This window comes from Neltuma alba, unplaced genomic scaffold, assembly GCF_004799145.2.
Source record: "Neltuma alba isolate B1F8T4 unplaced genomic scaffold, ASM479914v2 tig00005981_pilon, whole genome shotgun sequence".
NCBI classification, from domain to species: Eukaryota; Viridiplantae; Streptophyta; class Magnoliopsida; order Fabales; family Fabaceae; genus Neltuma; species Neltuma alba.
The window spans coordinates 23997-37781 of NW_021634305.1; the positions used below are offsets into that span (position 1 = coordinate 23997).

The 13785-nt window shown below is 36.9% G+C and overlaps 3 protein-coding genes across 3 annotated transcripts; 2 read left to right on the top strand and 1 right to left on the bottom strand.

Annotated features, from left to right (window-relative positions):
• The first annotated feature begins 1078 nt into the window (after positions 1-1078).
• Positions 1079-1749, top strand: LOC114749212 (defensin-like protein). The gene is made up of 2 exons (XM_028937704.1): positions 1079-1188; positions 1365-1749. Exons 1-2 carry the CDS (start codon positions 1125-1127, stop codon positions 1532-1534), a joined length of 234 nt encoding a protein of 77 aa, XP_028793537.1. The 5' UTR covers positions 1079-1124; the 3' UTR covers positions 1535-1749.
• Positions 1750-4782: 3033 nt separating this feature from the next.
• LOC114749205 (defensin-like protein) lies at positions 4783-5374 on the top strand. The gene is made up of 2 exons (XM_028937700.1): positions 4783-4865; positions 5024-5374. Exons 1-2 carry the CDS (start codon positions 4802-4804, stop codon positions 5191-5193), a joined length of 234 nt encoding a protein of 77 aa, XP_028793533.1. The 5' UTR covers positions 4783-4801; the 3' UTR covers positions 5194-5374.
• Positions 5375-9621: 4247 nt separating this feature from the next.
• Positions 9622-13076, bottom strand: LOC114749213 (uncharacterized). Its single transcript, XM_028937705.1, has 7 exons — positions 13033-13076; positions 12559-12793; positions 12346-12432; positions 12093-12262; positions 10333-10472; positions 9680-9780; positions 9622-9627 (listed from the first exon to the last, which is right to left on the bottom strand). The coding sequence occupies exons 1-7, from the start codon at positions 13074-13076 to the stop codon at positions 9622-9624; spliced, it is 783 nt and encodes a 260-aa protein (XP_028793538.1).
• Between the last annotated feature and the right edge of the window lie 709 nt (positions 13077-13785).

The following is a 13785-nucleotide window of genomic DNA, read 5'->3' on the forward strand; positions in this document are numbered from 1 at the left end:
TCAGAATACTATAAGAATTGTCCCCAATTGAAATTATTTTAGTTATAATTTATAAAATATGAAACAAGTATGTGAAAAAGTTTATTTTTTTTATATAAAAAAAATTATTCCAATTACCTGCCTATAAGCATTCAAGACTTAAATGCGTGGTTAAAGATGAAAAAGGTTGGGACAGATAAGATCAGAAGAAAAAGAAGAGGGGCACGTTGTCAAAACTCAAAAAGCAAAAGCAGAAGGCAGGCACTGACGCGCCAGGACCACCCTTTCACTCCCACCTTTTTTCCCGATCATTCCGATAAATAACCCCCACGCTTATCACGACGGTGCCAAAACACTATCCCCCCGCCCACAACAACCAATGTTAAGAACATTTTATGAAAATGTTTTGGGTTTCTAAATTTATGCTAAAAACAGTTGAACGCTGAATAGCATAGTCGTGCGCATAGTTAGATGTCTTTAATTTAAAATTTAAAATGTTATTAAAATTTCAAAAGGCTAATTTATTTTCACGTATAATCTAACATTTTTAACAAATAATACTGTAAATTATAAATAATGATATTTTTTAAATAAAAATTCCAGGACTAAAAACTCATATAAAATTAAAAAATTAAATATATACTTTAATCAAAATCTTTCAAAGTGGTTGATAATACTTTAAAATTTTAAGTACCATTAAAAAGTTTACTTCTAAAATATTAAATGATTAGCAAATTAGAGTGAAGGGGTGTTTGGATGAGTCGATAAGTATTTTTTAAAACTATTTTTTCATAAATTAAGATAAATTTCTTCACATATTTACTTTATAAACTATAAAATTATTTCTGAAATCATAATTTTATTTTTATTCAAATACTCTCTAGTTGTCACAGAAGAAAGTGTGATGTAACTCATCTTTATTTTAAAGGCAGGTTAAACACTTAAATTAAAATTAGAATTAAAAAGTAGGCTCCATGCTATTATGACGCTGTTTTCGTCTGCTTTCAGAAAATAGGATCCTGCTGTTTCATAATGCCCACCCCTTCGCTATTTAAACAGCACTCTGCCTTGCCCGCTTCTTCAATCTTCATCTTTGATTCATATACCCTCTCTCTCTCTCTCTCTCTCTCTCATATTTCTCAGGCATGGCTAGGTCTCAGCCTCTAGCTTCCACCATGATCGTCCTCCTTCTCCTTCTCGTCGCCACTGGTTCGTGTCTCTCCACTCTTTCTTCATCTGACCCTTATATTTTGGTTCTACCGTGTTCTGCATGTTCTGCTTTTGTTAAATGGAAACGCACAGATTCCACTTTCTTCAAATCTTTTTCCTCCGTGATCTGTTATCACTGCTGATAGATGATTCCGTTGTTGTGTTGTGATGATCAGAGATGGGGCCGATGATGGCAGAAGCGAGGACGTGCGAGTCTCAGAGCCACCGCTTCAGGGGAGCCTGTATCAGCAAATCTAACTGCGCCAACGTTTGTCGGACTGAGGGATTCCCCGGCGGCCACTGCCGCGGCTTCCGACGACGCTGCTTCTGCACCCGACCTTGTTGATCCGTCAACTTTAATTTCACTCTCAAGTTGCGCCGTTCGTGCATGTTTGAGAATAATGCTTTTGAGTCTTTCTGAGATGCTTCATTTGCTTTGTCTGTGTCTTTAATTTCTGTGTGTTAGAGGTTCTCATTTTCCTGGGTTTAGGTGAAGAAAGAATGGCTCGTGGTGTGAAAGTGATCAAGCAATAAACCGACTCTTTCATTGATTTGCTTTCCTACCTTTTGCGAAGTTACCATTACTGGTAATAATATTACTATCAACGTTAATACTAACTCCGGTCCTAATTATAAAAGCCAGTTAATTAATTTGGGGAGATTAAGAAAGTAAGTTAAATTAATTATTTGTTCTAAATAGGTGTTGTCTTTCTTTAAATATCCTTGCTAATCAAATGTGTTAATTAAAGCTATTATTGTTAGAAGGGCTATTTAGAAAATGTATATATAAATATAAAAGACAAAGTGGATTGGTGTTTTATATTTAGAATCAAAATAAAAGTCAAACAGGATCTTATATTAAGAACAGGACAGGAGGTAGTATAATTTTTGGTTTAAATTTAAGTTTATTTTAGTTTTAGGGGAATATTTTGGTTTGACTCCTTATAATTTAGTCATCTTGGTGCTAAAATTTTCTGCCACAAACGGGTTAAAGTGGTAACGTGAATTTATCATATGATTCCTAGTTAAATTTTGTGTGGCTAACAAAATAAAAAGATAAAGCAGGTCCTTAACATGTCTTAAATCGTAATTGTCTAGCCACTTTTTTCTTGTCGTTAGTTCAATGGGCTGTTTGCTGTATTACGTTGAGAGAACTTATTTCCCTCTTTGAGGATCTACTTCTTTTATTATCTACACAATATTCAATTACTATGTGTCATTTAGTAAATCATATAATTATATTAATTCCTATTATTACTTCGCTTTTCGTCTAACTTCAGTTTCCGGCTCAAAACGGCTTAAGAACATAACCGGTCCAAACGTGGGCTACGTGTCCTTAGAAAGAAAGGAAAAAATTTACTAAAAAAATCTCGTAATAACTCAGTATCATTAGAATTTTTTTTATAATTATATTTTATTGTGGATCTCATGGTAATGTTACCCTGTTACTGTCATCACCAGAAATCATGACTCATGACCACAAAATATTGCGCTATTGTCCATTCGCCGTCGGTGGATGACCAACGATATCTTCTGTGAAAGCGAAATCTTTGTAACCCTACCGTTCACGTGTCATCCGGTCCCTTTTCCTTTTTTTCTCCCAGTAATCATTAAAGCATCATAAATCATTGAGAAAATTGAAAAAACAAAAAACTCAACATGACAAGTCATGATACCACTTTTTCCCCAATTTGATCCTCGCAGAGCATCTATTTCTCTTCTCGCAAATCCATATTCACATTTCACAGTACTGTAAAAGTCTGATCCAAAACAACATCATAATTTCTGACTGTGAAAAGGACAATAATACAGCTGCAAAGAGCAGGAAGCGCCAGCAGGAACAGTGGGGTCGGTCAAGGAGCGGAGCGTATTCAGAAACGACGTCGTTTCAGAATACGAACATCTTTGCTCTGGGGCGCGCGTGCCGGTTCAAGAGATATCATGATCAGATCCACTTATAGAATTAATCGTGTTTGCTAGAAGAGATCTACTCCTTGTAATTAGTATTGTAATTGGTATAAAAATTAGTTAATTAATTTGATTATATTAAAAAAATTTGTTGAATTTATATATCTTTTTTTTTTTAAAAAAAAAACTCCATTTCTCCTCAAGATTTTACTTGTCGGCAACGTGGGGCCGAGCGCGGTTAAATGCGTCGGGCAGGATCTGATCGCACGGGCACGAAGACAAAATTCTACGGATCCAATCGGCCCACATTTGGAGAAATGGGAGAACTGAGAAGCGCTGAGCAATCATTCAAAATTTGAATCAGAATTCAGAATAGAATATAAATACATACTACCACCTCTTTCTGATTATAAAACTTTATTTATTTATAAAATATAAATACAATCTTATAATTAAAATTAAAAATAATATTTCTAATGTTTAATATAAAATTTAGTTAATTGATATAAATTAAAGAAGTTAATTAAATTAGTTATTTATTTTAAAATATTTTTACTAAGTGTACTAGTTAAAACTACAATTTGATAAAAATTTTAATATGTACAACTATTATAAGAGTTATATTAAAAAATAGATAAATATAAGAGATAAAATAAATTAAGATCTTATATTAGAGAACCAATTAAAAGTCAAACTAGCTCTTTTATTATGGACTGATGATAATAAAAAATTATTTATTGTAGACTATAAATAATGTGATAATTTCCATATCCATCTGCTTGGAAAAAACATAATTTATTAACAGGATTATAAAAACATGAGTAAACTACTTTAGCTTATTGTGTCACAAACCAGCTTCTTCCATTTCACTTCTACCCGCTTCCTCTCAATTTGCAAGTTTTGATTCGTTTAGTTATATTAATTTTTAGTGATTTAAACTTATTTATTTTTAAATTTTGATATGGAAATAAAATTTTTATACAATTTCAAAGTGTCATATTTAAATATTTTATTCAATACATAAATCGTGCAACAGAGAGGAAGAAAGGAGGAGACCCTATATAGAGAACCTAATATATATACACACATACATATATTTTCTCACAGGCATGTTCCAGATAATGTTGAATGTTGAATAGTATTTGGGTAAAAAATAAAATATGATTTTAAAAGTAATTTTATGATATACAAAATAAGTATATGAAAAAAGTTTTATTTTAACTTACGTAAAAAATATTTTTTAAATCTATTTTCGAGTGTAACCAAATACCCTCTTAATATTTGGAAACCTAAAAAGCACTTTTAAAAGGTATTTTTATTCAAATCAAAACAAAACTTTTATCACATACTTATTTTTATATAGTAAAGTCACTTTTAAAATCATAATTTATTTTTAAAATCATGGCTTAGTTTTTATCCACGCTGATAATTCAAACTTTTGAGAAATAAACTCTTCTTGTAATGAGTAGAGATAATTATATTCCTCTTATACTAGATAAAAGAGTAACCCTCTACCGTAAAAGCAATATATATGGGGAAAAAATAAAAAACCAAAACATGGACGTAGACCCCACCCAAAGTCCCAAACAACGACGATGTTGTTATTGTTTTCACCTGTTTTTCACCACCCTAACTTCGCTATTTAAGACCACCACGTCGCCTCTTTGCATTGCGTTCTAAGGCCCTTCCTTTCATATTCTCAGACATGGCGAAATCTGTGCCTCTTGTTTCCACCATTTTCGTCCTCCTTCTCCTTTTGGTCGCCACTGGTACGTATCTCTTGGCCACTTCTTCCTCTAACCAGTATTTCTGTACGTATGTCTTGCTTGTCCAAGCAGAAAAAGATTAAGAGTTTGTTACGTTTAAAAAACAAAATGCTATCTCTTTGATCTGTAACGCTGCTGTTTTTGTGTTATGTGTTGATCAGAAATGGGGCCGATGGCCGCAGAAGCAAGGACGTGCGAGTCTCAGAGCCACCGCTTCAAGGGGACCTGTCTGAGCAAATCTAACTGCGCCTCCGTTTGCCAGACCGAGGGCTTCCCCGACGGCCACTGCAGTGGCTTCCGTCGCCGTTGCTTCTGCGACAAACCATGTTAGGGATGGGGTCCACTATCTGTCGTGTTTGTGCTTGCTAAATAATGTCATTGACCCTTTCAGTAACTGTAACGTTTCGCTCATCATTTGTCTAGTCTTTGGTTCCTGCGTGTTGGAAGGTTCTTAGGTGAAGAATGGCTGATGCTGTGAAAGTGATATGAATAACAATGGACTCCTTTGCTCATTCTCGTTCTCCTTTTGCTTCTACTTTATGCATAATTAACGGATTATTCATCTATGGATATACCTTCACGTGCATCTTAAGCAACCGTCCTTCAGCAATTTTTAACCATTATTTTAAATCAGAGCCTTTCCACGCGTTCATGTCCTAAGGCAGTTGAAGACCTCAGTGATCCGTTCTGGCTAAACAAGTCATCCTTTCATATGCTTGACTATTTTTTCTTTCGTTTTGGAACTGGAAACTGGGCATCATCCGGAATGAAACTTAATCAAAGATTTCATTACCCCAGATTTTTATGCTGCAAGAAGACCCCTTTCTGTAGCTTCATTTCCATCCAACTCCTCTTTGGAGTCTGAGATTGCTTCCTCGGTGATGCTCGAAGGACAGGCCTGTTAGGCATGCCCAAGGTTTCACATGCCATAATTTCTCTACGCCGTTTCCAGCTGCTCCCTCGACAAGGCTTCCGCCTGTCGCCGCCTCCAACGGCTTCCCGTCCGACGTCCTCCTGGACGACTCCGTTATCGTCGTCGTCTACGTCCCTCTTCCAAGCAGATATCACGTGCATGTCCGTCCTTGTTACTCAGATAAAGCAGTAATTGCTGCTACTGCTCCAGAAGCCTGTGGGCCCTTTCATTTATAGAAGGAACATGAAAAAAATTGAATCATGAAAAAATAATGTCTAAAATAGTAAAATTGTTACTTTAAGTGGTAGTCAAGTTTATTATCTTGTCTCTTTTTCTTTTTTTTCCCCCTCATTTTCACGTGATGGACCATCCTTCCTTAATTATTCAAAGGTAGCATTGGGTAAGAATAATGCAGTAAATCCTTTATTGGCAGTGTAAAACATCAGTCAAATTGAAAGAGTCGAATTGTCAAGTGTCAACCCAACACTTATGCCCCATATCCTATAACATGAAGGAGGAAAAGGGGAAGCACAGAAGGCATATGTGAGTAAAGCTGCTGCCTAGAATGAACATTTCAAAAATTTAAGAACAAAAGAAAAGAATATAAAAGCACATTTTAAAACTAGAATTCATATAATACATGAAAACATTTATCATTTAACTTTCTTGCTGTCATCAGGCATTCAGGCTTAATAAGCTGGACAGGAGCTGCTGGTATCCTTACCCACCATTCTTTAACCCGCCTGATCCACCTCTCGCTACTTTGTTTCCTACAAGGCATCTCCCTCGTGTATAACTCTACAAATACCACCAACATTATGTGTCTGAGAGGAATAAAAGCTATCGCTGCAGCCATGAAAACCAGCAACAATGCAACCTTCTCCGTAGCCTAAAGGACAAACGGATAATTTATGGTGAGAGGGAATTCCTCCTGTGAAAACATGTGTGCATTACAATAACTCCCATCATTTAATCACGCATCTTATGATGGAGCTGAATCCATAGGCTTTATGAGAAAATAAAAAAGCAAGTCCAAGAATTATGACATCAATTATGGAACAATTATTCCTTTACAATCATTCTTCACATATGATGCAGTAAGATTGACATTCAGATTTTTTGTTTCGGGGCCAAATAAGAGATTCAGGTACATCATGGTTATGTTAACGTATTTCTTTTAGGTGTGTAATGGTTACTTGGATAGAAAGGTTAACTGTTCTAATCGAGATTATTTCAAGTCTGATTTCCAAATTCTCCCTCTTTCTCCATGCTGAGGACATGTTAGTTGGATTATCATAGATATAATGGGGGGAAAAAAAAGAATTTCCGCACTTCATGTACAGATGTACTAGAAAAAAGCTTCTTCATTCAAAGTAGATTTGCACAATGCAGCCAAAATTAAGCAAAGGCTATGCACATTGAGATATAGCGCAAGCCTATATTAAAATGCACACTGTCTATCCATCATATTAATATTTGCCCTATGGAAATGGACCATGACTAGGATACTCACTTGCGGTAATAAAGCGAGTAGAAGAGCTCTTATTTTCAGGAGAGTAATATTTCCGGCTTGAATAAGTGATTCAACTTGGGCGATGGCTTCCTGTAATTGTAATAGTTGTTCTACTGCATTTCGATTTGGGGGAGAAGTTACTGTAAAAGCTCCTCCTTGTCTTCCACTGTTGAAATGCCTACGCCAGAGCATCAGACTTGCAAAGAACACTAAAATCGACGGCAATATGTACCTGATCCACCCCCTGTACGATGGAAGGCAAGTTTAACCCAAGAATATCATTATTTAAAGTCATCACTGTTTCATCATGGGGCCAATGAACATTTTGAATGAAGTTAAAATCACTGCAAGTTATTCAATTTACCATTAACTATAGAAACCATAGAGGAGTTTCAGGTAGTGACTTCCAGAAGATTGGGTAACCATGCTAAGGTACAACAGTTCAAAATACAGATACACTTTTCGGTAGTGACTCTACTATTAAAAATCAAGAAGTAAAATAAATGATGATGAAAGATCAACCAAAGTTGTCAAAGGCACTTGCTCGCACCAAAAATGCTCATCACCTCTCATAGCGGGAGAGGCGACGCCCTCAGTCAGGCGCCAAAAGGTGCTTGACCTTTGGGGCCTATTCAGACAATCTATTGTGGCAATCTATTGACCCTGGTCGCTTTCTCTCTAAAGATTTCACCCCCGGGGGGGGGGGGGGGTTTGCGGTGCATACTTTAATTCATTTGGCATACTAGAAGCCGCTGCTATTCTTCCAATGATAAACCACCATTAACTACGACATACGCTAAGCAGCTATTAGGCTACCTTAAAAACAACCTTCAGATATATCCATTTTTATGAGGTCACTTACGATGAGTACCTTCAATATGAAAAAACACCTTATAAAAATATTCAAAATCAGCACGTGCTCGTGTCAAAACAGAATGTTACCACAATGAAAAAATACATTTCTAAACTGGACCCCCACAATTTTCGACGACAAAATCTTTTTATGATGTAGATCAGATTGACATTTCTATCAAAGGCAACCAACAAACACATACTTTTATGTAATCATGATCACATATGCTGGAATTCCAAGAAAACAATTACCATAAAATCACGTAACAGGAGAGTAACAAAAATGATCCTGATCTATAGAAGTCTTTCCACGAGGCTAAAAATCACAGACGACAAGCGGCTTCAATGACGGGGAATAACGGTTCCTGCAAGAAGTGGAGAGAGTTATCCATATCTAAATCAATATACTGCTTTGATTTTCTCTCATCTTCAAGAAAACACCTTATCATCATGAGCTCATGAGAAGCTAAACCAGTTAATGGATAACTAAACTCATAGAGCATATCCATGAGATTATGTTTTCAAGGTACCAACGAGGAATTCAAACTGGGCCTGCATATTAAGAGGGGAAAAAAAGAAAGAATTAATTCAGTTTTTGTTCTTATAAATACAAATTAATGCACCGCGAGCATTTTCAGTGCTGAGTTTGAAGTTCAAATTAGAGTACAACAAAAATCTTGGCAGTCTTTATTTTGCTCTTTTCTTGATACCAGAAGTATCTGTTGTTTCCGCCAATAGAACTTTATGAAATGAAAATCAAATCAACCTTCATTACTGCAACATTTGCGTCAATGCCTTCAACCTTCACTTGCTCCACTGTTGCCTGTGCAGCTTGCGCCCTTCCTGTGTCAAGAAGGGATTTTTTCACTGCCACTTCCAATTGAGTTGTCTCACCGACCCGAACATCACCATAAACAGCTGCTTCTTCATAAATATCAGCCTCCTTCAGTGGTACGAAACCAAGACGAGCAAGTGTCAAAACTGATGCCAGGGATACCGCCTGGTGCATCTTAGTATCTATGGTACCAGAAACATGTTTATCAGCAACAGAAGTCAAATTTGTCAGGCAACTAGACAGAGTTTCCAGGATGACATCTCCTCCAGGAAGAGTTTCAGCGAGGTTAAATGCAAGTAAAGTTTTATAGTGGGAAGAGAAATATTGAAAAGCATCTCTAACTGCACGATATCGGAAGATCCCCAAAATAGCCCTCGCTAGTGCTTCTGATTTCTGAATCTCTTCAAGGTTGTATTTCCTTATAGACTTATGAGCACGAAAGATCTCAAGACAAATCTCCAGCCAGTAGTCACGACGCAAGTTTGCATTAAATTCGGGGAATTCGAAATAAACAGGCTCTGCTCTGTCAACACATGGAAAAGTCATAAAAGGTAAATCGAAAAGGAAGCCCGGGGTGATAGCACATATTGACTACTTGTTAGTTATCTATATCACCAGATAACATACACAGAAGTTGACTTGTACATCACCGCTTTATCAAAAAGACGAGCACCAAGGGGTCCGGTCAAGTCAGGCTTTTTGACCTGTTCCATATCCATTTCTAAATCATATCGAACACCTTTCTCATGCAGCCCAAGTCCCAGAGGCTCGAAGTACAAAGCATAATTGGTGAGGATCAATCGTCCTACAAAGTAAATAAGTTAGAATATATACATATATATATGGCTATAGGCAGTATACGATAAACAATAAAAGCCAACCTAAACAAATAATAGCACGAAGAGAACACACTCCAGACAGGCGCTCAACTATCAAGAGCTTGAAATTGAGGCGACATGCAGCACATCATTTGAAATTACCATATAGCTGCCATGTTTATAAGCAATAAAAAGCACAGCTTGCTTTAAGCTTTGTGTGAGCACAAGGCCCACTTTCTTGGAAATGCATTTTTGTTGACTAAAATATCCCCAACATTCTTCAGTTTTCCCTCTTCCATCCCCTTTTCCCAGCTCCCTAAACTTATTTGTTTGGGCCCCCTTCAATGCCCTTTTGGGAAAGAGAAAAATGGGACGTGATGAAAGCTCTTAAAGAGAGGACAATTACAAGCTCACATGTTACCTTACCTGCTAATCAAGAAGGATTGTCTTATTGCATAAATAATGTTCTAATCAAAGATGACAACTAGACTCCTTTCGTGCGTGATAAGCAACCCATTTTGAGACTTCCAACGACTCACCAGGCCACGCAGAGATCCCTATGTGTTGCAGAACTGGTTGAGTTGGATTTGTTCCATCAACATCAACGACAACCTCCCCATCAGCAAGCTGAAGATTCACCGTTGAAGTGTCTATCACATGTTTTGAATTCTTTATGACTCTGCATAAAGCTTCCTGTTAGAAAGAATTCAGACAATAACAATCACCAATTGACACAGGATGCATTGGCATTATAAAAACAAATTTAAGTACCAGATTGTCCAAACATTTTGCTTTACCGACAATTATTAAGCTAATTATGCTATTCAAAAGATCTTACTTGACCATAGTTGCTAAGTGCTAATAGGTAGCATAAGGTGATCCTTTTAATTAAGCTAATGATGTTTTTACTAAAACTTTTGGTTAAAGAGACTTCTTGAAGAGTAATTAGCCAAATTCCAGTATGGCAGCCATCAACATAGCAAATGACATTGTCTAACACGACCCCTAAAAAAACACTGCAATAACCAACGCTTCATCAAAGAGGGTGAATTCAGAAATTATTGACTTTGCACACATCCTAACTAAGACTGAAGTTGTGGATGTCTTAACAAAGGCCCTAGCTCAAGTAGGTTCGAAAAGCTTGGATGCAAGCTGAGGTTGATTGTTATCTGCTCCCCAGCTGGAGCGGGGAGTGTTAGCATTCAGCACACTGCAACCTCTATCTATGAAAATGCGGCCCATTGCAGCCGTGGCTTAAGCCTAGATCTTGTGCAATCTGGATCAATTCTTTATGAAGCATTTAAGTACGGTTATTGTTTTTAATTCTCTGTTATTGTCTTCCTTTTTTTTTTTTTTTAAATCTTGTGTACTGCAAATTTTAAGACAACTTTAATACCTTAATTCCTATCATACCAAGCATCTATTCCAACAATGCATCTGAATTCCTCACATTATGATACATTAACCAAGATTGAGCAACGTCATTTTCAGCATCCCACGTGGCATAATTTTGCTCAACGAAGCATGGTGTAGCAGCAAATCTAGTGACATATTAAGCGTTGCCTCTACCTTGCACAAAAAGCATCAGATTTAAGGGCCCAAATAGGTCCGAGGAAGGTGTGCAGTGTGCTCAAGCTTGGGAGGTAGGGTAAGACAAAGGGGGATAACTAACAGAGCATATAGGGAGAGGGCGAAGAGAGAAGGGGTCAAGTGATGGACTTGTTTAAGAGTCCTAGACTCTCAAAAGCTTGAGGTGGGCATCTTTGAAATCTTTTCCTTTCGTTTAGCTGTGTCTTGCATCATTTTGTAATTCTCTTGGCTATATTCCTCCACAACTGCTGTTCAGAGGGTGTAAACCAGCCTTGTGACACAAAATTTGCCAGAATTATCATTGGGTTCCAACAACTTTGGTATCAGATCAGGTTTTGATATGAGGTATGATGGCTACAAGGATTAGTGAAGAGTTGAAATCAATAGGCGTGCATGTAGCAGTAATTCAGTCTATCTAATGAAGCTGGGTTATAAGTTGGATGGGTAGCAAAACAATAGCAGAAATGGCAAGTTGGACAATTTACTATCCTATCTTATTGAAGTTACAAGGTGCTTATATACACAGTAGGGTCTTCAGCTTTTCCCAAAACAGAAAAAAGGTAGCGAAAGGAACATTATGCAATCCATTCATCATTAAACTTCAATTAAGAGTTTATTGTTGCTAAAAAAAGACTGATTAAAAAAACGCAAATTATTTAGAGTTCAATCTTCAAAAAAATATAACTGCGCTGGAGAAAAAAGATCGTACTTATCAATGCTGCTCAAGTATTTGTCATAAACAAGAAAATGAAGGCGGTGTCCTGAAGAACTCGTGAGTGCATCAAAAAGATTGTGGACAGACATTATATCAGCGACAAGAACACAAGCAGGAGTTATGCGGGCAAAGGCTTCCGGACCAACTGTCTTGTCAGCATCAACCTGACTAAGAGGAGGAAAATGAGCATAGCCCATTAATCATTGGTGAAACTTGATTAGACTGGGGTGACAGTGGCAAAGAGCACCTGAAGTGCCATATTTGTGGAACTTGAATAAAATAAGGACCCCTCATCTTCATCCACCATTTCGGACTTAAAGCAAGAAGTAGTGTCCTGCAGTTGAGGAGGCCGCAGCATGGTCAGAACCCAATATGTAAGAAGTATATCATGTATTAGAGGAAAATAGAGTTCTATTGCATCTTACAGATGCTAAGACAAAGAAAGAATGAACTGTCTCACATGTTGTGGCGGATCACATTCAACGTTGGGTGCCTCCCAGGCAAGCGTCATGTCATAGGTCAAACGACGAAATTCCTTGTCACTTATATAATCTTGACTTCGACTAGTTTTTTCGAGTGCTTTATAGGAGCAATACTCTAAGAGATTTCTACCATAGGTCAGAAGTTCTTTGACACCAACTGGGAGCTCAGAGTCAAAGCCATGTTGCAATTCTTCTGCAGAGACTTGAAGAATCCTACAAAAATTGTTAAAATTTGGTGACGGCTAAAGACTAATAATTTTTGCCGAATTTTAAGCAGAAGACAAAACAAGCATATGAGTTCAGATTTCAGATGTGGCCAAGGACATCCAGAAAACAATATTCCATAGTCCTACACTCTACTAGATCTTATCTATCTATGAGACACACTTTTGTTGATAAAACTGCTTCCAGACCATACTTTTTATTCCACTTCTACGCTTCTCTTTACTCACCGGCAACACCTGCCATTCTCTTCTGATAACTTCTGAACTGTCATAGTAATATATTAACTTCAAATATCATATTTTAATGAGGATGTGAAATACGGACAAATGCAATCCGCATTGCCCCGTATCGGCAAAATTTCAGCATTTAATGCCAGGAGTGAGTCCAAAACCATTCAAGTACATACTGCTCATAATTTACATTAGAGCCCATTTAACGGTCTAAATAGACTCAAAATGAAATCAAAACACTTGATACACTGGACTGAGACTCGAACAAATAAAACTACCCATCTAAAAGTCAAAAGAGTTACTAAAGAACAGGGCTGACAAATTGCAGACTTTCAATAAAGAATTTAAGCTATCTTCTCCAGTTAGAATGATTAATGTTTCCAATATAATGCAACCATGTGATCACGATAATAAAAGAGGAGTTAATAACTCTACCAAAGTGTTAAAAGTGGAAATTTTCTCACATTCGAGGGAGGATAAATTAAACGGCAAAAGAATCTCTAGGTAAGCCATAATGAAGTCCGTTAGCCATTTGTCTGGAAAAATACGGCTAAATATCTATATCCATGAGATGAAGATAGGAGTAGTTAACTCATAACAAAGACTTAAATTAAGCAACTCATGGGTTTTCGCTATAATTGGAGGATAAACGCTAGGGGGGAAGTCTGAAGAGGTACTGCTAGAGAAGGCTAGAGAGAAGCTTAGGGGAAGTTCTGTGAAAGCGTTTCCCGAATAATCCAAAATCTGCTG